The sequence below is a fragment of the Molossus molossus genome, unplaced genomic scaffold (genome assembly GCF_014108415.1).
Source record: "Molossus molossus isolate mMolMol1 unplaced genomic scaffold, mMolMol1.p scaffold_m16_p_5, whole genome shotgun sequence".
NCBI classification, from domain to species: Eukaryota; Metazoa; Chordata; class Mammalia; order Chiroptera; family Molossidae; genus Molossus; species Molossus molossus.
In genome coordinates, this window is record NW_023425388.1 from 2,015,480 (window position 1) to 2,039,481 (window position 24,002).

The 24,002-nt window shown below is 57.6% G+C and overlaps 2 protein-coding genes across 2 annotated transcripts in view; one reads left to right on the forward strand and one right to left on the reverse strand.

The window, feature by feature from the left end:
* The first annotated feature begins 36 nt into the window (after window positions 1–36).
* LOC118617474 (melanocortin 2 receptor accessory protein) lies at window positions 37–9,838 on the forward strand. Its single transcript, XM_036243419.1, is given in 4 exon segments — window positions 37–190; window positions 6,977–7,076; window positions 9,314–9,508; window positions 9,510–9,838. Coding segments are annotated over 4 exon segments (444 nt in total). The 5' UTR covers window positions 37–84; the 3' UTR covers window positions 9,553–9,838.
* A 1,169-nt stretch (window positions 9,839–11,007) lies between these two features.
* The window catches only part of URB1 (URB1 ribosome biogenesis homolog), a 59,457-nt gene continuing 46,462 nt past the window's right edge, over window positions 11,008–24,002 (reverse strand). Inside the window, exons 31-39 of the mRNA XM_036242659.1 lie at window positions 21,072–21,232; window positions 20,444–20,555; window positions 18,958–19,064; window positions 18,134–18,277; window positions 16,933–17,042; window positions 15,139–15,336; window positions 13,947–14,188; window positions 13,049–13,621; window positions 11,008–11,611 (exon numbers count right to left, since the gene is read on the reverse strand). Of these exons, the coding sequence (XP_036098552.1) occupies window positions 11,430–11,611; window positions 13,049–13,621; window positions 13,947–14,188; window positions 15,139–15,336; window positions 16,933–17,042; window positions 18,134–18,277; window positions 18,958–19,064; window positions 20,444–20,555; window positions 21,072–21,232 (1,829 nt within the window). The 3' untranslated portion in view covers window positions 11,008–11,429. The remainder of the gene's footprint in view (window positions 11,612–13,048; window positions 13,622–13,946; window positions 14,189–15,138; window positions 15,337–16,932; window positions 17,043–18,133; window positions 18,278–18,957; window positions 19,065–20,443; window positions 20,556–21,071; window positions 21,233–24,002) is intronic.

Consider the following 24,002-nt stretch of genomic DNA (forward strand, 5'->3'; position numbering starts at 1 on the left):
CACTTGGATGACTTCACAGTCGGTTGGCCAGTGTCCTCCACGGGCTGAGTAGCTCTGGGTGCGCGGCCTCCCGGCGCCTCGGACATGGCCAACAGGTCCAACGCGTCCGCCCCGTACTACAGCTACGAGTACTACCTGGACTACCTGGACCTCCTCCCCGTGGACGAGAAGGAGCTGAGGGCCCACAAGCGTGAGTCCGGGCCCGGGGAGGCCGGCCAGGCAGAGGCGGGGTTGGCCCACGTGACTTTCCCTCCAACCACTCGACAGCTGTCGTGGGGGTGCGGGACCTGGCCCTGCGTCAGAGACACAACCAAACGGGGGGTGGAATCTGTTATCGTCTGTAATACGTCTGCAACTCACCTGCTGAGAAACTGGGGCTCTCGGAGCAGAAGGTGCTTTTAAGATAGATTTCTTGATAGAATTTCATCGGTCTGGGGTTCCAGCACGTGAGGTGAACTCCACATTGTGGACTTCAGGCTTTCTGTTGTCCCTGCGCAGATTTGGGACACAGGTACGGTGTCCGTCCCCCGAGATGTATGACATCATAATTTCTATTGAAAGACGCACTGACGTTTAACCTTCTTGGTCTCAGGGAGGAGCTAACCTTCCTCTGATCTTCCTTCCCGTCTGGGTCTCTTGGGTAACTTGGTGCTTGGTCGACACTCTTCTCTGGTTATTTCAGCTACTCGGGCAAGATAACAAGTTAGCAGAGCAAACAAATGAGCATGAAAAACCAACCAAAAGGTCTCGGTCCTGGGAACCCACCCTCTGCCTTCCCCAAAGTGTTGGGTTCCTCGGGTATTTCATGAACTAGTCACGACCCGTCTGTCAAATAGCAAACACGGTCACCAAGGGCAAGGGAGCTTTTCCTGTGCAGAGAAAGATGGTCCGATACACGCCAGACAGAGCTGAGATCTGCTTGATGTCCTTATGCAGTGACGGGAGCCAGAGCCCCGGTGGAGCCCCCGGTGGCGCCCCCGGGGCTCAGCTGGGGTGCCTCGCTGGGAGGCATTTCTGGCTCCAGGTGCGCTGGTGACTCCCGGAAGGCAGACGCAGGCACCCATCATGTTCGCCAAGGGCTCGCCATGCCCCAGCACCGCACTATACTCCCGGGAGCCCGAGGGTTTGCAGTGATTTCCGACGCGAGGAATGTCGTCAACATCTCATGCAGAGTCCTGCACGCACAGCTCACGAGAGAACGACACTGGCAAGGAAGGAAGTGGCAGGGTGGAAATACGCGCCTACTCTTTCTGTTGTTCATCCTCACCCGAGGATATTTCTCCATTAATTTTTAGACCGAGTGGGAGGGAGGGGGAGAAAGAGAGAAACATCGATGTGAGAGAGATACATTATTGGCTGCCTTCCGCGTGACCCTGACTGGGGCCAGGTATTGAACCTGGAACCCAGGCACGTGCCTTTGCCTGGGAATCGGACCCAAGACCCTTTGGTCCGCTGGCCGACACTCTCACCACTGAGCCGCACTGGCCAGGGCTGAGGGCCTGCTCTTATACACTGCCGAAGTCCAGAACCTCAGGGCGCACCAGGAACTGGACATCTGCGTTCGGGAAAGGCGTTTTTGAATTCACACAATTAGATAAAAGTCGGGTCAGGTCAGACGCTCGCTCCCTCTCCTGTGCCCAGCATCCTGCTCTGTCCCGACCTGGCTCTAAAGCCCCTCCCGCTGCTGCTGTGGGTCCTTCCTGAACCCACTACCCCAGCCTTTGCCCTGCCCCCGCCCACAAACAACTTCCCTTCTGGGAACAGTGGCTGATGTGCTCCGAGTCCGGCGTGAGGGTGGGCACGTCCTGTCTTGCACGTTGAACTCGAGTTGGACGTTTACAACCTGGTGACCATAGAAACGAGGTCAAATAAGACACAGCTCCCCAAGCCAATAAAGGCCATCTTAGTGGGGAAACCTGAGAGGCAAGTCATCTGCCCCCCAAAACACCCTGGATGTGGGGAGTCTCTGACACCCACAGTGAGAGACCAGTCTCTGGGTCTCCCCCTATGAATGGTAAACACCTATTGGTATTTTTAAAAACATGTTTTTATTGATTTTAGAGAAAGAGGGAAGGGGAGGGAGAGACAGACAGAAACATCCATTGATCAGCCACCTCCTGCACGCCCGCTACTGGGGATCAAGCCTGCAACCCCAGCATGTGCCCTGACCAGGAATCGAACCGGTGACCTTTCAGTGCACAGATCTATGCTCAACAAACTGAGCCACACTGGCCAGGGAATCTATTGGTATTTTAATAGAAACTATTCAAGTTAGACCTGGCTGGTTTGGCTCAGCTGTTAGAAGGTCAGTCTGTGGATATCAGGGTCGTGCAGGAGGCAACCAACTGATCCATCTCTCTCACATCGATGTCCCCCCCCCCCCACTCCATCTAAAAACCAATGGAAAAATATCCCTGGGTGAGGATTAACAACAACAACAAAAAAATGATTCAAGTGATACATCTCAGGGGATGGACAAAAACTCTCATCCCAGTCTGCAAACAGATGATGGGAAACATGGAACCTGTCACTTGAAGAAACTCTCCCAGCATATTAGAACCCCAAGGCAATAAATTAAACTCTATCAAGAAATCCATCATAAAAGAATACATGGTTCCAAAGGTGTCTTAGTCCTTAGGAGGTTCCTTTCGAATTTATTACGGAGGATGTCAGACACTGTTACATCCAGACCCAGAGACAGGTGTGCCTCTGCCTCCCTCATTCCTGTTTGCATCCGGTGTCCCGGGCCCCAGTCTTACCTGAACTGAATTTGTTTTCTGTGAGAAGTTTGGGGTTAGACAAGCAGGAGGGATTTAGGATTTCTGTGTTCAGGCCCACACACCGGGATTCAGCGCATCGAGGTCGGGGGGGGGGGGGGCGCCCAGAGGTCCATGCTGCGTTCGGGGAGGCTGTGGGCGCCCTCTCTCAGGGATGGCTTGGGATCCCGTGTGATTTTGTTACAGGAGCTTGACAAGGACTTTTACCCTAGTGACTGTCACACGTGGCTTCTATTTCCTAGGAAGGTTAAATGTCCCCAGTCCTGTCAAAAGGTGGGAGTAGTCTGCTGCCTGATGACATAAGTGACCCTTCGCCTGTCCCCTCTTCAGAGGCTGAGCTTAGGAGAACGGTCCTGTGTCCAAACTCACAGCAGCAACACGGGTTATTCTGACACAGCGAGTGTCCGAACACTGGCCCGAGGCTCCGCTGCGGGGCGAGCACCGTGGACTGGCTCCCGGGGGTGGCACCTGGCTCCCTGCTGTCTCCTCTATCTTTCTGGTCAGGGCACAGTCTTTCCCCATGGACGCCCACCGATGCCCTGCCTCGGGCAGTTCCAGTAGGAAGTCTGTCTGTCTATCTGTCTGTCTGCTGCTCCGAGAGCTGCTGGAGAAAGAGCAGAAACTCACCCCGGAGCCTTGTGTTCTGAGCACAGCACAGAGGATTCGCCAAGACCGCGCAGAGGAGCTAAAGGCTCTGGCTCAGCGTCATCAGTCTCAGGTGACAGCGTGACGTCTAACTCCGCAGCCTACGGCCGGTCCCGGGGGCAGCCAGAGCAGAGCCCGTCATTTTTAAACAGAGATAGGAGAACGCTGACTTGGACCAGAGTTCTATCAAGGTGGCCCCACACGGAGCTGCCGCATTTGGACAATGCCGCGGTGGCTCAACGAGCTGGGACTGTGCTGTGGAACGGACTTCGCTGGCCACAGCTCCCTCGATGCAACTTCTGCGGTGATGAGCTATATACGTCTTCTGAGGGCGAGTCAGCTTTGGGGAAACAGGAACCGTGGAGAAACCAATCGGGCGACTGAGATTAAACCTGGGAGTCAAAAATAAACTATGACCTCGTCAAGGGGCAAAACTGGTGTGTGTCCCTGAAGGAATTCCAAAAAAAGAATTTATAACTGTTTACGAATGTTTGATCAATACACGTATCCTTAGGGCCCCTGACATGATTCTATGGCAGAGAGCGGATGGTTATTTTGAGGGTCAGTATTCATTTGGATTTATAAATCTGGATACACTTATTTGGACAGTTTTGTTTTTTTTTACTGATCCAATAAGAAAATTGGTCACCAAGAACGGGTGACACAGAAGTCGCTTTCTCTCTCACGTGGACGTCTGCAGGGCAGGCAGGCTCCATGAGATACTCAGGAACCAGCTTCATTCAGCTCGTTGCTCTGCCATCCCTGGGACCCGTCCCTCGTTCCCATGTCCCAAGCCTCAACAGGCAGAAGTCCACCAGTCTGTGCACAGTTCTACTCACACCTCATTGGCCAGAATCCGGTCACATGGTCATACCTAGCTGCAAGGGAGGCTGGGAATTGTAGTCTTTCTCCTAGGCAGCCAGGTGCTCAGTGAAGGCAGAGGCTCTGTTACTAGGGACACGCATGACGGCCAGTGTTCGGACGGACAATCTATGCTGCAGTTACTCACATCTCACACTTCGGAGAGCTTGAGGGGTGCAGTGATATCACTTGCCACAAACCCTTTCAACAGAAAGAAGACCGTTCTGTCTGTAGGTCACTGCACGGCCAGTGAGCCAGGGACTGCCCATGCGAGCCACACATACATACTATCATCCCCATGAACAGATGAGGAAATAGATTTGGAGATTCAAAAATCCCAGGTCATCTGAGACCACCGAGCTGGACATCGGCGGAGTCAGAATTTGAACTCCAAACCACCCTCCTCCCGACCCTCGGACTGTAACCCCAGTGTTAGCCCCCTGGCAGGGGGAAATCTGGGAGTTAATCTTCCACTAGAACCCGGGCCTCAAATGCGAGCAGCATTCGGAGAGTTGAAACGGAGGCTTAGCAGTTTTCCCTCAACAAATCGGAGGTGTTGAGTACTTTATCATCTGCTAACTCGAAGTTCGGACAAGGGATCCCCAACATGACATGCAGCCCACCCAGAACCTTCTCCTGACATGCTCTGCGGCCGCCCCATTCCCCTCCCTCAGCCAGCCTGGCCCCAGCAGGAAGGACGGGAAGAAGGGAGGGGTGGAGAGAAGGAAGTTTCTGTGGCTGGACCGGTTCCGTTGTCCAGCCAGCGGGGGCTCCTGGAGAAAACAAGCCCCCGAGGTCGGACCTTCCCCAGCAGCGAGCCATGACAGCTTTGCCCTGGTACACGATGTTCCCTCCAAGCGCCGAGGCCCGGCCTTCCGTAGGAAGAGGGGAAAAACCCTGTTTTCTTGGCTGCCTTTTCCAGCAGAACATGGAGCAAGACTTTGACACAGGAAATGGCTACTGATCGGCCTCTGGTCCAACAACATGCACGTTTCACTGTCCCTGGGACTGTGCTCTGCGGAAGGCGCCGTCTCCTGTCCTGTTCGGAGTGTGGGGACATGACCCCGGGCAGGAGCAGAAGAGCGAGCGCCCGTGGGGAGCGGGGCGAGGGCCCGGGGAGGGGAGTCCTCAGGCTGTCTTCTCCGAGGCCTGACCACGGCCCCAGGCACTGAGGCCTCGGCCCCTGCGCCATGTTTACGAAGGAGAAAGAGAATTCGTGTCTGCAGAAATCCACACCTGTCAGACCCGAATCCCCACCTTTTCTGAAAGCTTAGACTCACACTTCCAGGGTTAGACACAGACTGTGACTGGCAGAGCGGAGCGGAAGCAGGGACGGGCGAGAACGTGCAGCGAACCGCAAGGGCGCTGAGGGTGGCAGAGGGGCCTCGGCCATCTCGTGCCTGGCACGTCAGTTCGGCTCAGATCAAAATTCTCAGAAAATAACGTCAGAGACCTCTCTGCAAAGTCCTGAAGCTTAGAAAAGACAGTAACAACCTCGTTCGCATTTCCCAGGAGCCCCGGAGGTCCCCTCAAACAGCTCAGTGCTCAGATGCCACCGGGGTCCTCAGGGACAGAGGAGAGGGCGAGAGCAGCCGGGGTCTCTGCGGTGCGGCCCTCCCGTGCGTGCGGGGCTCTGAGTCCCTTCACAAGGCGTGTCTTTCCTTGCACCCTGGGTGGGACGTTAACTGTCAGGGTCTGAGATCAACTCTCCCAGGTCCCCAGTGACTCCCTCTGCCTGTCCTAGGTCCTAGGGAGCAGAGGTGACCCTCACATGCCATTATCCACCCCACAGGTGACTCGCCATCTTTCACCCCTCATGCAGCGTCCGCTCATTGGCTCGCTCGTGGGTTCACGTCACAGGCCGCTTCCTATTGGGACAGACACACCTGGGACAGGGCAGGCTGGCTCTGGGGGCCACGCGGGCTTTGGAGGAGCGTGTTGGCAGGAAAGGGTGCTTTGGGGGTTCTGGTGTGCCAGGCTGGCCCTCTGAATCTGAACAGCCGCCAGCAGAGCCTGGCTTGGCAGGTGATGAATTAACACCTGCTGGTGGCCGCCCTTCGGAGCCTCCGGGGCACACCCGTCAGTGTGCAGCAGGCCCCGGTGTGGGGCATCCTCCTGGGCTCGTGAGCGTGTCTGGGATGAGACTCGTGCAGACCCTAATTGTGAGCCTGGTGCTCTGAGCCACAGTCACCCCCCGGAAACCTGCCACACTGAGACTTGCCGAGTGTTCCTGACCGGAGCCCAGAGAACGCCACCTCCCGACCTGCCGGTCCCACTAGGGCCCCGGAGGGTCTAGGCGATTTCCTGGGCGTCGCCCACCTGGCCTCCACCTGAAAGGGAGTGACCGGCTCTCCACGTCCTCGCAGCCCAGCAGGCTGGTGGGAAGGGGCGCTCTGCCCTGGGGGCTCGGATGCTGCCCTAACAGGGCTGCTCACCAAAGGCCCCTGCAGCCCCGCCCCATGAGCTGCCCCAGCCATTTCTCCTCCCTCCCCAGGAAAGAGGAAGGTACCAGCCCCCGAGCAGCAGCAGTAGCTGGAAAAACGCACCCCCGGGGCACTGCCCGTCGTTATTGCTCCCCCCAGCAGAGAACCCCTCCACACCGACCCAGAAAACCACTTCCCGCTGCGCCGTACCGGGCGGAACCCCGCACTCGGCCCCTCCCCACGCGTGTCCGTCACCCCTCCCTCCCGCAGACTCCATCGCCATCGCCTTCTGGGTGAGCCTGGCGGCCTTCGTGGTGCTGCTGTTCCTCATGCTGCTCTACATGCCCTGGCCGGGCTCCCCGCGCGCCAGGTGAGTGCACGGGGGGGGGGGGCACGCACAGGGCGAGGCCGGCAGCCCCGAGTGCCCGCGGCGGGACATCACTCTGCCCGACAAAGAGCAGACACCTGCTGCCTCGTGGATGAGCCCGAGGACATGATGCTCAGTGAAGGGAGCCAGACACGAAAGGCCCCGTGTCCTACGGCTCTACTGGTGTGGACGATCGAGCGGACAAAGCTATAGGGACAGAAGGAAGGCTGGCTGCTGGTGGGTGTCAGACAGAGGAGGGAGACAGGGAGAAAGAGAAATATCAACGTGAGAGGGACACATCGACTGGTTGCCTCCCTCATGACCAGGACCAGGGCCAGGGAATGAACCGTAACCGAGGTACATACCCTTGCCTGGAATCGAACCCGTGGCTCATTGGCCCAGTGCTGGGAACCATCTTTTGGGGACGATAGAAATAGTCTAAAATAGATTGTGGTTACGGCTGTGGAACTAGGAATGGGCTAAAGCGCATCGGTTTCACAGCTTGAAGGGATCTCACATAAAATACGTGGCTTTAAACACAACAGCCGCCCTGGTCGGTTTGGCTCAGCGGTTAGAGCTTCGGCCTGCGGTCCTGAGAGACCAGGGTTCGGTTCCCGCTAAGGGCACGTACCTCGGTTGCAGTTTGTCCCCGGCCCTGGTCGGTTGTGCGGGTGGCAGCCACTCGATGTGTCCCTTTCACGTCGATGTTTCTCTCTCTCTCTGTTCCTCTCTCTCCCCCCAACTCTACCTGAACAAAAAATGGAAAAATGTCCTCCGGTGAGGATAAAAAAATAAAAAATAAAAAAAAATAAAAAAATAAACACAACAGCCAACACACCCCCTCGGCCAGGTAGGTCTCGCCAAGCAGGTCACCAGCGAAGGGACCCTCCTGTAGGTCTGCGGCCACACTGTTATCCATGCCTGCGGTGTGCCTCAGTGGTTACGCTGGAGGGGTGGGCCATCTGGGAGCTCCAGGTAGTAATCGGAGTAATTGGACCTGGCTCACCTGTTAATTCTCCTGGACTGGACCATGGACCCACCACCTCTAGTTCCCCTTCTAGCTTAACCTGTCCCCCCGCTGTTCTGCAGGGACCCTCTGCTGCCTCCGCCCTGCAGTCGCTGACGGCCAGGGCTGGGGCCTGTGGCCTGGCGGCACCGAGGGTCCTGGAGGTTCCGGGGAAGGAATGCAGTCAGCACAGGGAGTGGTGGCAGGGACCCGAGCAGAGCTGTTCTGACAGGAAGGCCCGAGGGGCAGCGAAGTCCCTGAAAGAGCCAGAGGGCGGCCCCCACCTGAAGGGGTCGCACGGCGTCTCCTGCCCGTGCCCGTGAGGACCTGTGAGCTGCGAGCCCACAGTCCCCCCTCCCCCCACAGCCGCTCAGCTTCCGGTCTGTACTCACCACGTCACACACGGGAGGCAGGGACCCGCTGCCGAGTAACGAGGAAATCCACGCTTTTCTTCGTTTTTAGAATTCACACTGAACTTAAGCAATTTTTACCACCAAGAGTAATGAAATCACCTCTGACTTCTACTCTATGGAGGTGGCCTGGAGCAGGCCCTGCGTGGGGACAGTTTGCAGGACCGGTCAGGCAGCCTCCCAAGGGAAGGCTCCCGTGTGGGGCTCAAGGTGGCCACGGCCGAGCTCCCCGTGCGGCTCCTGGGCTGCAGCTTCCGGGGCGAGCCGATGCCGTGGCTGCGTGGCCTGCCGCGTGGCCTGCCACGTGGCCCGCGAGGACAGTGCCGCCCGGCCGCTCTGCACCCGCGAGACGCAGGAGAATGAGCCTGGCTGGGCTGCTCTTCCCTGCTAAAGGTCATGCGAGCCTGTTCGGAAAGGAGCCTGTGCCCCCCGGGGTCCCTCCACGTTAGGGTGTCATAAGTAAACCGGTTCTCCGGCTTAGACCCTACCAACAGTCACCGCGTTTCACCCTGAGGATACTATGAGGCGGAAGGCAGGCGGGGGTCCCCAGGGAGGGCGGGCTGCCGGCTGAGGCACAGGTGGCTCAGGGTACGAGGACCACGCGCTTACTCGGATCTGTGGACGGATGTGAGGCCAACCTGACCCCCGCAGCCCATGGATGAAGGTCGAGGAGAGTGACCTTGAGGGAAAGACCTGAGAATGGCTCACCATCAGCACCTCCTTTCTTCCATCCCCCCACGGCGCCCTCTGCGGCACCTTCCCCACGACCTGGGACAGGCAGGAGGGTGTCCCCAGCCCTGACGCCGGCTCCCGTCTGTCCCCAGGAACAGCCTGCACCGCAGCACCAGCCCCTGGAGTTTCCGCCTCAACCTCCCCCCCTGTGTCCGGAGGCACCTCCTGCTCCACAGGGCTCCACGAGGCACCCCGCAGGCCCCACCGAGCTCAGCCAGGGGGCCAGGCAGCAGAACACCCAGCCCTTCTGCCTCGCCCCCCACTGCGCCCCAGGCCCACTCTGCTCTCCTGGGAACAGGCCCTCGATGAGGACCCCCTGGGCATCAGCTGACCTCGGCCACAAGCTCAGCCGGCCTCCCCCTGGAGACAGCAGGGCCACGACCCAGCGACCCACGACTCAAACCAACCTGGACACGTGCCTTCTGAACGCTGCCCGTGGAGCAGGAAGTGTCCAGAGCGGCCACAAGGAGGCGCTGCGGTGCACGTGTAAACCCCACCCCCGAGGCCCTGGCAGCCCACCAGCAGGGGAGCAGCCCCAGGTGGGCAGTTTCAGTGCCCACCGCCCACACTCACTCCAGGAAGGCACAAAAACACTACACGTAAATAAAGATGTAACATACCCCTAACTCATCTTGACTGTGCCCCTTTTTAGCTTCAACTATACCGCTGTAACCTTGTGCCGACCCGGAGCTCCCTTGGCTGGTCTGTACCTTTCTTAGGACGCCCAGGGTCTCGCCTGGCCTCGCTGACCGGGGACAGCAAGTCAGAAGGAAGATGAGGGGAGACCGAGCTCCGGAGATGCAGAAACAGGGCCAAGGCTGCGGAATGTTCTCCAAGGACATTGCTGTCCGCGTTCTGGGGGGACGGGAGAGGGCCAGCGACTGCTCCTTGCCTCCAGACGATGAGCCCTCTCTGTGGTTAAGGGGAACTGGGTGCAGCTAAGCACTGCTCTTGTCTTGGTCAAAAACTTTGTTATTGGAAGAAGCAGGAGAGTCTATAGAACAAGGGAGGCCTGAGCCACGATGGTGCTGAAACCGAAACACCCTCGGTGGGTGTGTCGCACGGGAAAACCGCCCGGGGGCCAGGCAGGGAGTGCCACGGTGCTGACCGTTGCCCACGCCGAGCCGCCCCGGGGGCCCTGGTGTTCGGGGGGTGGGAACACGCAGTTTACAATGAACAGGATAAAATTTTACACGTGAAACCCCTGGTATTTCACAGTCCACATTTGTCAACTACGACACCAGTTAACGCAGGAATCTTGAAAGTCAATCCCTGATCTCTAAAACGCAGGTCTCAAACGATGTGTCTATCACACGTCAATGCCCCACCCCCCCCGAAAAGAAAAAAGAAAAAAAAAAAAGGAAAAACATCCTTGGGTAAGGATTAAAAATAAATAAATAAAATGCAGGTCTCTGTGGAATAAAAGTAGCCTTTAACATCGTTAAGCAAATACAAAAACTTAACACAGACAGACATTTATTATCAAGTTGTAAGATTCAGGAGCTGCATAGGAGCAGAGGCCGCCAGTCCACCCTTCACGGGTCTGACGGAACGCCTTCTTAATAAAACTCTGGAGCAGCTGATTTCTCTAAAAAGTTACACAAAGCTTTGTTACAATTTTTTTTTAACCCTCACCTGAGGACATGTTTCCATTTTTTTTTTTTGTTCAGAGAGAGCAGGAGGGAGAGAGAGAGAGAGAGAGAGAGAGAAACATCGACGTGAAAGGGACACATCGAGTGGCTGCCACCCACACAACCCAACCAGGTCTGGGGACAAACTGCAACTGAGGTACGTGCCCTTAGCGGGAACCGAACCCGGGTCTCTCTGGACCACGGGCCGATGCTCTAACCACTGAGCCTAACTGGCCAAGGCTGATACAATTTCTTATAGAAAGACAACTGTAAACACCTCTGTTCACGCTCTTCCATCTGACACATCTCTGGACACTAGCTTTAATGTTCACACAGGAATCCTGTGCTCTGAGGCATTTCCTCTGAAGGGGGCAAACCTGAGAGGAAGGGCTGGCCCCACAGCCCCGAAGAACCACGGCCACTGTAACCCTGACCCCTTCATACGGTCCCTTGAGTCTGTTCACTGGTCACATAAATAAAGGCAACATTTCTTGCCAGGAAGCTGAGTCAATACACAGACACGTCCTTGCACTTATTCCACGGGAAAGGATCAAACGGGGGCACCGGCCAGCAGGTGTCACAAGTCGGGGGCCGCGGTGGCGATGTCCTTGCAGAGGCTGACGATGGCCTCCTGGTCACCACCCAGCGCAGCCTCTGCAGCGTCGCGGACCATCTGGACGTGGGCGAAGAGGGCGTCTGGCCGCTGGGCCCCCAGCCAGACGTCCTTGATGTACAGAGACAGCAGGAAGGCGGCAGAGGCTGGGAAGAGGAGGGACAGGCGGTCAGGAGGCAGATGCACCTGGCCAGAGACCAAGCCATCCCCCCGCCCGTGGGGGCACGGGTCCTGCTGCGCACCCTGCGAACTGCGTACCCCGTGGCCACTGAGGTGAGGTGGACAGAACAAATTAACTTAGCCTTTGCTTAACTCTTGGGCTAACCATTTTTGTTCACGGAAGATCTTTTTTTAAAAATCCTCACCTGAGGACATGTTTCCATATTTTGTTCAGAGAGAGTGGGAGGGAGAGAGAGAGGGAGAGAGAAACATCGACGTGAAAGGGACACATCCAGTGGTTGCCACCCACACAACCCAACCAGGGCCGGGGACAAACTGCAACCGAGGTACATGCCCTTAGCGGGAACTGAACCCGGGTCTCTCTGGACCGCAGGCCGACACTCTAACCGCTGAGCCACACCGGCAGGGCTCACGGAAGAACCTTTTCATTGGACGAACGCAGACAAAGCTGTGACAAACCAGTCTCCTCTCAGTCTGACCCTGTGCCAAGGACCAGACAGGTCTGAGCAGTGTCACGAAGTCACCTCCAGCCTTTCCCTAGCGGCGTGCAGGGAGGTGTTCCAGGCAGAGACTCAACTGCAGCCAGATGACCAGACGAGGTGAGTCCACCTGCGGGGCTGCTGGCCGTCCCTGCCCTGCCCCCTCCTCCCTGAGAAAGGGACCAGCCCCGCAGGTGGGGTGGCACATGCAGGTGGTCACAGCCTCCCTGTGCTCGTTCAGGCGGTAAAGCCTCTGCTATTCACTCATTCGAGCGTCCAGCCTTTACTAGGCACCTGCTGCACACGTAAACTGCTCATCTGTACTCGTGTGCACACAGGCACACGTCTGTACACACACGTGCACCTGCCACGATGTGAGATGTATTGTTCGTGTGGGAATGGTGGACACTAGGAAAGCCTCTGGTCTGAGGGGGGGACAGTGCCCGCGGGACACGCGGCTCTGGGTGAGCACCCCCGCACTGCGAAATGACTGTCTCAGCCCTGGCCGGTGTGGCTCAGCGGTTAGAGCGTCGGCCTGCGGTCCAGAGAGACCCGGGTTCGGTTCCCACTAAGGGCACGTATTTCGGTTGCAGTTTGTCACCGGCCCTGGTTGGTCGTGCGGGTGGCAGCCACTCGATGTGTCCCTTTCACGTCGATGTTTCTCTCTCTCTCTCTCTCTCTCCCTCCCTCCCTCCCTCCTGCTCTATCTGAACAAAGAATGAAAAAGTATCCTCGAGTGAGGATTAAAAAAAAAAGAAATGACTGTCTCCAGAGGTCTGACCTCTGCATGCACAGGCACTGGCTTCCCCGCCCTTCCCATCAGGGCCGATGGCAACTATCCACAGTCCCCAGAACTGGCTGAGGGCTGCTCCCCACCCTCGCCCATGGCACCTCCTCGGCCTCTGACCCACAAGCCAGCATCACCTCGTGTGGCTTCCTCCTTGTCGTCCAGAGCCAGGTGGAGGGTCTGCACTGCCGGGTGGAGGGGTGTCCCCGCTGGGCCCAGGGCTGCCACCAGCTGCAGCATGAGCTGCTCAGACCCCGACGGCTCCCCTGCGCCGCAGAGCTGGCTGTACAGCTTGAACACGCCCCTCCTCGCCAAGCCGTCCTGCAGGAGCTCGGCCACGACCACGGGCTGCAGCACGATGTAGCTCTGAAGCCAGCCGAGGACGCCCACAGCCTCGGCGCTGCTGAACGGCCGTTCGGCTGCTGACCGCAGCATCCAGCTGACCACCAGGGAGGCGACAGCGTGCACGGGGCCCGCTGCCTCGCTCTGGGGGGCGGCCTGGTTCTCAGGCTCCTGAGCAGTGTCAGGGCCGGGGAACACTGGTCCCCAGTGGGTCAGTATGGACCTGAGGAGGCCCTTGCACGTCTCCAAGCTGGACGCCTGCAGCTCAGGGCCGACTTCATCCTCCGCCTCCCCAGGCCTCCTCTTCCGGCCCCGAGGGCCTCTGGCTCGGGCTGGCACGGCAGGCTTGTTCCTGTCCTTGAGCATTTCTGTCACAGAGAAAAGACGGTGAGACCGGCAGTGGGCACACAGTGGAGGGGGCGGAGGAGGGTGCTCAGAGGCACCGAGTGGTCGCTCTGCCTAGGGCTCAGCAAGTGCAGGGATTGGACGGGGACTGTCATCAGGGCCGGGACAGGGAGCTCCCTGGTGGGCAGAGCCGGCGCAAAGCCAGGTCCTCAAGTTCCCCTCTAGAGAACGACAGTGGACAGGCATCTCTCAGCCTCATCCGCTATGGAACACGGCTCAGAGCCGGGAGGACGTGGCCGTTCAAGGGAAGCAGCGCAGCAAGGCAAGACCACAGTGAGGGCCACGCACTCAGCAGCTCCCGGACTTGGAACCTCTCCGCGACGGCTCTCAGGGCCTCCTGGAGTGCAGCGTCCCTCTCGACGAGGCCCCACGTGTGCAGGAGGGCCAGGACGTCCCTGGTGGACAGCACGCTCTCGTTCACGGTGAGGCGGTCCGTGGCCCCGAAGGCCTGCATGATGGTGGCCCGGCACCTCAGCGCGGAGTCAAGGGCCCCAAAGAAGCTGATCAGCTGGGTAGAGGCCAAGGCGGGCCTGTTGGGAGAAAGGCACCCACTGAGCAAAAGCTGCCTCCCTGTCCTGCAGCCCTAGACCAGGTGGCCACTCCCCTTCATGGCAGGCACACACAACCCGGCACCAGGACAGCAAGAAGGGAGCATGCAAGGACCCAGTCTGATCCCCGGAGGCAAAGGTGCCCCAGAGAACCATGGCTGACGGACAGCTGAGCCGAGGGTCTGAGGTCCAGAGTCGCCTGGTGAGCGCTCACGACCGCCCACTCCTGTGGCATCTACTCGGCCCAGGAAGGCCCAGGAGAGCCGGGACAGCTCCGCCCTTGGCCAGTGCTGCTGGTGGCTGCAGGGAGGAAAGCTGACCTCTCTGCTCTGAGGGTGTAAGATGCAACCATCTGCTCCACACGACCCCAGATCAGTCAGTCCTCAGAGACCAGCTCCTCCAACAGCCCCACAAGAAACGGGCAAAGGGCAGGGCGCGGCGACCGGGGTCATTCAGAACCGCAGACAAAGGCCCTGTCTCGGGCTGGACTCCGTTGAGACCGTGTCCGTCTGCTCCCAAGCCCCTGGCCCAGCCAGCACCTGTGCCCCCACCCGGAGGGCCTGAGGGCGGCGGGCTGTGCTGGGAGACGAGGGCCACTCCGAGGAGCCAGGCGGACCTGCTGCTGTTCGCAGGCAAGGTCAAGGACAGGGACCTGTGCAGGCCGAGGCAGACGCCAGCCTGGGAACACCCTCCCTCTCCACGGCAAGGTGACGGAAAACACGCCCCTCTACAGAGCGTCCCTGTGAGCTTGAATCAGACATTGGGGCGCTGGGGGAGCTGGACGTGCTCGGGGTCCCGGGCCGTGAAAGGAGCCCAGGCAGTTGAAGTGGAAAAGAGAAGACAGCTGAGCAAGCTGGTGGCTGCAGCCCTGACCGCGGGGACCAGCGAGAGGTGACAGCCCCAGGCTCAGGCCTGGCGGGGGAGGGGCCTACCTCAGGTGCTTCACCAGCACGAGGAGCACATACAGGAACTCGTCGACCAGGTGCAGGGCCGGCAGCTGCGGGGGCTCCTTGGGCCCGGGCAGGCCTGGGGGCCGACCGCTGTCCTCCGTTGCCCTGTTCCCCAGGACGCTCTCCCACAGCGTGTGCAGCAGGCAGATGATGCTGGAGAGCAGCGGGGTCTCCAGGAACCTGCAACCCAATCCGAATGCTCATGGCCACAGCCCGGTCCGCCAGCATGGCAGCGTGGGCGGGACCCAGAAGGGACGAGGACGCTGGAGGCAGGGCCGCGCGGGGCCCACAGGCTTTCCCACCCGACAACGCCGTCTGCTCACATCCGCTGTAGCCCCGGTAAGAACAGGCGTCTGCTACAAACTGACCTCAACACAGCCTAGGCCCAGATCCCCTGCCACCCGACACCCACCCGGAGTCCCAGCTGGAGAAACCCTGCAGCGCCGCCGCCAATTCACGAGAACAACTTGACCTCCCAGTGTCAACAGCCGACTACACCTTCCACCACTCAGAAACAGCCTGAAGGCTGATGTCCAGAGAGATTTATGGTACTACTTTCTTTTAGAGAAAAACTTTCTTAACCCTCACCCAAGAACATTTTCCTACTTATGTTCAGACAGAGTAGTAGGGAGAGAGGGAGAGAGCGAGCAAGAAACATCGACATGACGTGAGAGGGATACACTGACTGGTTGCCTCCTGCACGACCCCGACCTGGGCCAGGGACGAACCGCAACCGAGGTACATGCCCTTGGCTGAAATCAAACCCACAACTCATTGGTCTGTGGGCTGATGCTCTACCGCTGAGCCAGACCGGCCAGGGCTTAGAGCAATCTCTAAAACTACCTTAAAGACTGCACAGAGGGCCTGGCGTCCCTGCGCTGCCGGGACAGTCGGCTCTTCGAAAGATTTCTCCCGCAGGAGTGCAGTCTGCTGAGACAAGGCTTCATAGCCCACAGCCTCTGACTCAGATTGTCAGGGATCAAAATAGGTCACGCTATGGACTAAATTATCCCCCCACCCCATTCATATGGGGAAGTCTTTTTTTTTTTTGTAAACTGATTTTAAAGAGAGGGAGAAGGAGAGAGAGAGAAACATTGATGAGAGAGAACGACTGGCCGCTTTCTGCCTGCCCCCCCACTGGGGATCAGGCCCACCCAGGCATGTGCCCTGACTGGGAATTGAACCAAGACCTCTTGGTGCAGGGTTGATGCTCAGCCACTGAGACACACCAGCCGGGCCATATGTGGGTCTTAACCCCCCACCTGGCTGGGCCTCTGGGAGGTGATAGGTTCAACGAGGCCACGAGAGCGGTACCCATGATGGGATTAGCACCCTTGTAGGAACAGGAGACACCAGGTTCTCTCCCCTCCCCCCCATGTGAGGACACAGCGAGAAGGTGGCCATCTACAAGCCCAGGACAGAGATCTCACCAGAACTGCCCACAGTGGCTCCCTGACCTGGGCTTCCAGTCCCAGAACTGAGAAATTTAGTCCCTGCTGTCTGAGCCCCTCCCATCTGCGGTGATCGTATGGCCGCCCCAGGACTCACACAACGTCCATGTCAACCCTGCCCCTGGAGGGTGGTGGGGCTGCCCCATGCCAACAGCAGCTGCACTCCGCTGAGTCTCCAAGAGAGGGATGCCACTTGGCATTGCCTGGAGCTGTCGCCAGCCTTTGGTGGCACTAGAGGGCACGGCTTGGAGGTGTTCCACTGGGCATCTCCAGTGAGCGCACCGTCAGCAGACACCACCACCATCCCTCGTGCCCTGGGGCTCACCCGCCCTCGAGGATGTGCAGGACCCACGTCAACAGGCTGTAGTCCCGCAGGAGCTCATGGGCAGACCTGGCATCCCGGGCGGCATTCTGTAGAATTTCCAGGACCCAATTCTGAAAACCCAGAACAAAGAGTTACTCTGCAGGGGGAAATCCGGGCGTGGTCAAAGGGGCACGTCACGGTCACAGGGCTGGCACACGTGCTGCCTGAGCAGTGCCACTGCGCAGGAACGCACCCTCCCGCAGGCAGCAACGGGCACCCATTTCTGTGAATCCCAGGAGCAAAGGCGCGCATGCCAACGGCATGGCCCAGGTCGGCAGCAGCCTGAGCTGGGGGAGGCTGCGGCCCATCTGTCCCTGTCTTCCCACCAGGAAAGGAAGGTGCAGACAGGCACGGCCCCAGGGCCAGGAACTGGTGCTTTAGAACTCTCCCAGCCATAAGAAATAACTGACATGTGTCCCTCAGTGCTGCTCACCACATTCTATCACATAAGAAACAAACCAGACACCAGGGGCTCCACCTAGCTGCTTCCGCCAACTGCCCACAGCACTTGGGAGGCTCCCACCCAAGCTCGTGGTCTGGCGACAGCTGGCAGAGTACCTCAGCTGTGAGGCAGGCAGGGTCACCTCCTGACCCCCGTTTCCTAGCCAGTTTTGATGACCTGCAGCTTTGGGGCATTACATAAAATTCGAGTGACTCGAGAGGGTCTCATTTGTGGGGTCATTTGAGGCCCACGCTGACCAATCAGCTGACTGTCACCATCACACCTGAACCATGCACAGCTGCACACACCGCAGACTATCATTCTCCCTCCTTGCACGTGAGGCTATAGACAGCTCAGTGGTCAGTCGTACCCCGACTGCCTGAGAGTTTACACAATTTCCTGAGAGTTAACTTTAATTTCCAAGTTAAACCCTAGGAACTGAGCCCAGCCGGTGTGGCTCAGTGGTTGAGCGTGGACCCCGCCCCAAGAGGTCGCAGGTTTGATGCCCGCTCAGGGCACATGCCCAGGTTGTGGGCCCGATCCCCAGTGGGGGGCGTGCAGGAGGCGGCCAATGGATATTCTCTCTCATCAGTTTCTCTTTCTCTCTCCCTCTCTCTATAAAATTAATAAAGAAAAAAAAACCCAGCACAAAAAGCCCTAAGAGCCGAGACCGGGCAGCGGCAGGGGCCGGAGTGCGGGCGCACCTGGGGGCGGGCGTACCTGGGCCGCAGGGTCGCACAGCGGGCTGTGGAAGAAGGACAGCACGACGTGGAACACCCCCCGCCTGGCGTAGAGGTCGTAGCAGTGCTTGTCGCGGATCCCCTGCCGCAGAAGCTGGAACAGCCACTCCCGCTCGGCGCTGTGCTGCAGCAGGCGCGGGACAAACAGCTCGCGGTCAGCCCCGCAGGCGGCACCGCCGCTTCCAGAAGAGGAGGACGCAACGCCCCGGGCCTGACCCTTTCCCTGGTCCCCACAGGAGCCTCACTACCACCTCCCACTCGGCTTCAAGTCAGGGACCAAGGACGGAGCTCGTCTAGACACTGAGCCGTGCGAGTCAGGCAGGTGCGCTGTAAAGGCGCAGGTAACCCTCGCCCCCGCCGCAGGCAGCAGCGGTAGCGAGCGCCGTGAAGCCCGCACGCAGGCGTCGGCCCCAACACGCTGCGCAGGCCTGGAGGCGGGCGCGCGCACGCAGGCCCATGTGAGGCCGCACGTAGGCCTCGGCCCCAACACACTGCGCAGGCCTGGAGGCGGGCGCGCGCACGCAGGCCCATGTGAGCCCGCACGCAAGCGTCGGGCCCAACACGCTGCGCAGGCCTGGAGGTGGGCGCGCGCACGCAGGCGACGGGCCCAACACACTGCGCAGGCCTGGAGGCGGGCGCGCGCACGCAGGCCCATGTGAGGCCGCACGCAGGCCTCGGCCCCAACACACTGCGCAGGCGCGCTGGCTGCGGGCAGTCCTGAGGGCCAAGGTCCCGGCGAGGCAGTGGTCACCAGGGTGAGCAGCCAATGCTGGAGGCCCGGGAGGCGCGGCCCTGGGGCATTACCTGGAAATCCGAGCTGTAGAAGAACTGGAAGAAGCCGGGGACCTTGCTCATGTTCAAGGCCTCGTGTGACAGCAGGAACCCGCTCACCTTCAGGTACATGTGCTCCTCTGAGGACACAGGAGACAGTCCTGAGCACGGCGCCCAGCACCCGCCTCCAGGATCCCAGTTCCCAGGATGGCGTGCAGGAAGACGCCCGGTCTACGTCGCACACAGGCTTTCTCGGGGCTCAGAAACCACCAGCTACTCAGAACTGCCACTCAGCTCAGGGAGAGTGGAACCAGGACCCAGAGCGCAGGGTCCACACCCACACCCACCGGCCTCTTAGTGAAGGGACTGCCCAGCAAAGGGTCTCGGACAGCCTGGGGCACTTGGCTCTGGAATATGGGGGCCGATTAGGGCAGACACTCCCTCCCCCGCCGCTCCCCCAGGCTGCCTGCAGCCGACCCGACCATGTGAGGTGATGGGAACAGACTCGTCCACACAGCACAGACCACATGGGAGGCGAGGATCACAGGGTGGCCTCTGCCAGGACTTCTCAGAACTGCTCTGCTTTTTCTTCTTATTATTTTTTTTAATCCTCACCCAAGGACATTTTTTCATTTTTTTGTTCAGATAGAGTGGGAGGGAGAGAAAGGAAGAGAGAGGGAGAGAGAGAAACATCGATGTGAAAGGGACACATCGAGTGGCTGCCACCCACACGACCAACCAGGGCCAGGGACAAACTGCAACCAAGGTACATGCCCTTAGCGGGAACCGAACCCGGGTCTCTCTGGACCGCAGGCTGACGCTCTAACCGCTGAGCCAAACTGGCCAGGGCAGAACTGCTTTTTCTTCAGCTGCAAATGGAGAATTACCTTATTTCCTCCCCAAATCTCCACAGCGATAAAACCCATGTAATCAAAGTGATGCGAGACCAGATCAAAATCGGATCGGCGTTCTCACAGCAACGTGGCCGGAGACCGACTGTGGAACCAGCTCTCTACCCGGGGCCTCAAGCTGGGGCACTGTTCCCTCACCTGAAAATGACCCTGTAACACTAAAAATCCCTGTGGTCCCCAATGGCACGGACATTCCATGACTTTCACCCACAACGAGGCCCCATATGGACTAGCTTCCATTGCGGTGGGGTGGCGGGGCCGCTGCTCAGGGACACATGGGCCCAACCCTTCTGGCTGGGGGCCTAACCGAGCTGAACAACATCCTCTGGCTGTGCCAGGCATCCGCTAAGTGTCTTCAGGTGCAGGTCCCTCACAGTGCCCATGAGCTGGCACGCGGGTCAGCTTACACCCCAGTTTCTGCAAACATGCCACACACGGGCTCTGCACCCAGCTGTTTCAATGTGGTTTTCCTGGGTTCTATTCCACAGGGGCCCTGAAAACCCCTCCTCACAGCCACCATTTATCTACTGTCCTTTCTCACAGGCACGGCAGGTCACCCTGCTCAGACTCCACTTTTTGATCACACCCAACCTCACCCTATCAGGTACCTGGTTTCAGAATCTGCAGGGCTGCTTTGGCAATGAAGAGAGCCAACGTAAAGGTGAGTCTCATGTTCTGAGTTCGGATTCCGTTCCGGACTACGTCCAACAGGTAGAGCACCTTAAAGCCAGGAGAAGAGTGTTTTCAGACCTGTGACAAGCCTTGCCTCGTGCAGCCTCAGGCACAGCCTTGCAGGGTGCCTGCTCCTCACGTCCCAGGGCCACTAAAGGGGACACTTGTAACAGCCACACCCCTGCTCTCAGGAGCGCTTTCTGCTGTTCTTGGATGAGCCAGGCATCTGGCCACGGGCAAAGAGAACCCTGGCTCCATGCCCTGACAATCCAACCTGCTCCTGTCCCCACCTCCCGGGCACCAGGCTGGGTGACGTGGATAACAGCCACCTTAGCCACTGAGTTTAAACCAAAGAAAGAACCAGCAGAAATGAACCTTTGCCCACCCACGACATGGATGTGTGAAGGGGAGGCCTCACTCAACTTCCCCAGGGCCGAGGCCCAGAGGCCGCCTCCAGGATCACCCACAGGTGGGAACACAGGTCTCCTGGCAACTCAGAAACCCGCCCCGCAGCCCAGGCATAGAGTGGCATCCACAGCCTCCCATGCGCCCTCTGCCCCTCACCTGGGGCTGCTCTCGGAACCGGGCTCCCTCCACGTGTGAGTAGTAGGCCGCCAGGACGCTGTAGGCCGCCGCTCGCATCGGGGCGTCGTAGCTGCTGAGGGCTGCGACAGTCAGGCCCAGAGCATTTGAATCCAGAAATTTTCGACAATCCAACACAAACTCTATGGGAAATAAGACATAGCATTAAACACACACACACTCTCTGCTTGTGTGACGCACGAAGTGAATTTCCTTTTGCACCAACATCAGCTGCATGTGCTGGAAAAGAGAACTGCAAGTCTCTGCAGCTCCCCTAACTCCTGGATGTGAGAAGTGCAAGTCTCTGCAGCTCCCCTAATTCCCGATGAGGTTGGGTTCAGGCTGTCTTTCCCTCCGCAGCCTCTAACTCCTCTGCCTTCAGTCTCTAACATGCTTGTGAATCCCAACCAGGGCTATCTTAGCACTTCTCAGAGAAGAGGGAATGTGCCATCCAGACCTGAAACCTGAGATCTCAGCATCCCAGAGGCCAGGGCAACTCCCAGGGGCTCAGCACAGAAAACCGGCTCCTGACTCCACCGTCAGCTGCTGCCTTTGCGTTCCAACCCATGAGCACTAAGGACAATCCACAGGTAGCGAAGCTAGGAAACTCGGCTGATGCAAACCAGTCAACTCCAGTGGACAGTTTACAAAGGATTGACTTCCACTCACTCTGCAGCCTGACTCTCTCTTTAAACTTGAGCTACAGCCTGAAGAGCCTGCTTTGTTACCTGTGAGTCCTCAAGAGACTCACGAGTGCACCAGGAAAGGATGTGAGGGAGACAGCAGGTCAGATACATGAAGGGACCTTCCTGATTGTCAGTACGGAAATTCAGGATATTCCAAATCCTCTTTAATAAAAACCCAGGCCTTTTCACAAGATAAACACTGCTGAGAAAAAACTCAAAACAGACACAGTCACTGCATTAAAGCGATCAAGCAGGGCTTGGTCAGGACAGCCATGCATGAAGGTCTTGTTTAGACAGAGGAACTGGTGACCAAGCTACACCAGGAGCCAGGCACAAGCCACCTGAATGACTACTGCAGGCGGGGAATCTTGGGATATGCCATCAATAAAAGGTACATCACTGGTAACAAGTCTTAAAAGTGAAACTCTCTGTTTCTCTTCTCTTCCTAAATAAAGTTAGACTTTTAAACAAATAACCTCAGCAATTTAAAAACTGGGAATAAAATAAAAAGAAGGAAAATTGTGATGATCAGCAACCTCTCCTTCACCCAAGTAGCTTCAGAGAGACATGACGGCCTTCAAGTGGGTGGCTGTGCACAAACGTAGCCGTCACTTTAAACCGAGTTTCCTTCCTGGTCACAGGTGGCAGATCCCACCCAGGTGGACGGAGGTGGGGCCGCTTACATACTGTCCCTTCCTTGGCGCGTCTCAACTGTTATACTGAATCAAAGAATAACCAGGATGTCCACGTCTAGCCAAGAGAGTGATAGGAACCAATTTACCTGTTCACCTGAAGCAGCTAGAAACCTAGACTGAAGAAATGCAACAAAGATTTTCAATACACTGGACATGAGACAATGGAGGGCAGTGAACCCTGAGTCTCAGTGGTTCCCAGATGCGGTACAGAAAGGGCAAACCCAAGTGGAAGCTAGAGAACTCTGGGGGCAGGAGACAGAACGGGAGGCCTGGGAGGCCAAGGGGACCAGAGTTCCCTGGGCAAAGTCCCAGAGAAGAGAGGCCCACCGAGTGGGGGTTCCTGAGCGAGTTCCGATGGGCACGTGTGTGCAGAGGCTGCCTGAGGCTGGCGAGGAACCACCGCAGGGCTGCAGCTGCAGACACGGGCTCACCGCTGGGAAACAGTTCCCATCCCCCGCCAGGGCGCAACCCCCACAGCTCCCAGGGACAGGGCAGGGTTCTCAGAGGGTTTCACCTCAGTGTGAGGTGAAGTGTGTCCCTGACTCAGTGTTGCTTTGGTCTCACCTAACAGAGATTAGAAGCAAGTCTAGAAGGATCAAACCATTTCCAAGGAACTCAAATGTGTCCTGAAACAAGCTCCAGAACATTCGCAGAAATACAAAAATACCAGCACCAGACTAGGTGAAAACCAGTGTCTGGCTTCCAGGATAAACGACCAGAGCCCTGGCCGGTTTGGCGCAGGGGTTAGAGTGTCGGTCCTTGGACCAGAGAGTCGTGGGTTCGCTTCCAGTCAAGGGTAAGTATCTCAGTTGCAGTTTTTCCCCGGCCCCAGTCGGGATCGTGCAGGAGGCAACCAGTCAATGTGTCTCTCTCACATTGATATTTCTCTCTCTCTCTCTTCCTCCCACCCCATTCTATCTGAAGATAAAGGGAAAAATATTCTCAGATGAGGATTAAAAAAACCCCACAAAAAACGACCAGTCAAACAAGCATAGGTACAGCCCATAACAAAAAAAGAAGTCCACCACTTAAAGACGACACAGACAACAGAAGTAGTAGGCGAAGATGTTAAAACAGGCATTCTACGTGTCCAAAAAGCTAGAGGAAAGATTGAGATTAAGCAGAGCTATGGAAGATATAAAAGCCCATACCAACCTTCTAGAGATGAAAATTAAAATGTCTGAGATGAAAACCACACTGGATGGGATTATCAGCAAATTACGCACAGCAGAGAAAAAGACTGTGAACTTGGAGACAGCAACAGAAACTATCCAAATGGAAACACACAGAGAAAAAAGAATTTAAAAACATGAACTGAACATCAGTGAGCTGTAGAGCAATTTCAAACTAATATACATGTAATTAGAGTCCTTGAAAACATCTGAAGAAATAATGGCCAAAACTTTTCCACATTTGACAAAAACAATAAACCTACAGAGCCAAGAGACTCGATGGACACCTGAACACAGGAAATATAAGAAAATGACACCAAGGTACATCATAATCAAACTGCTTAAAGCCAGTGACCAAAA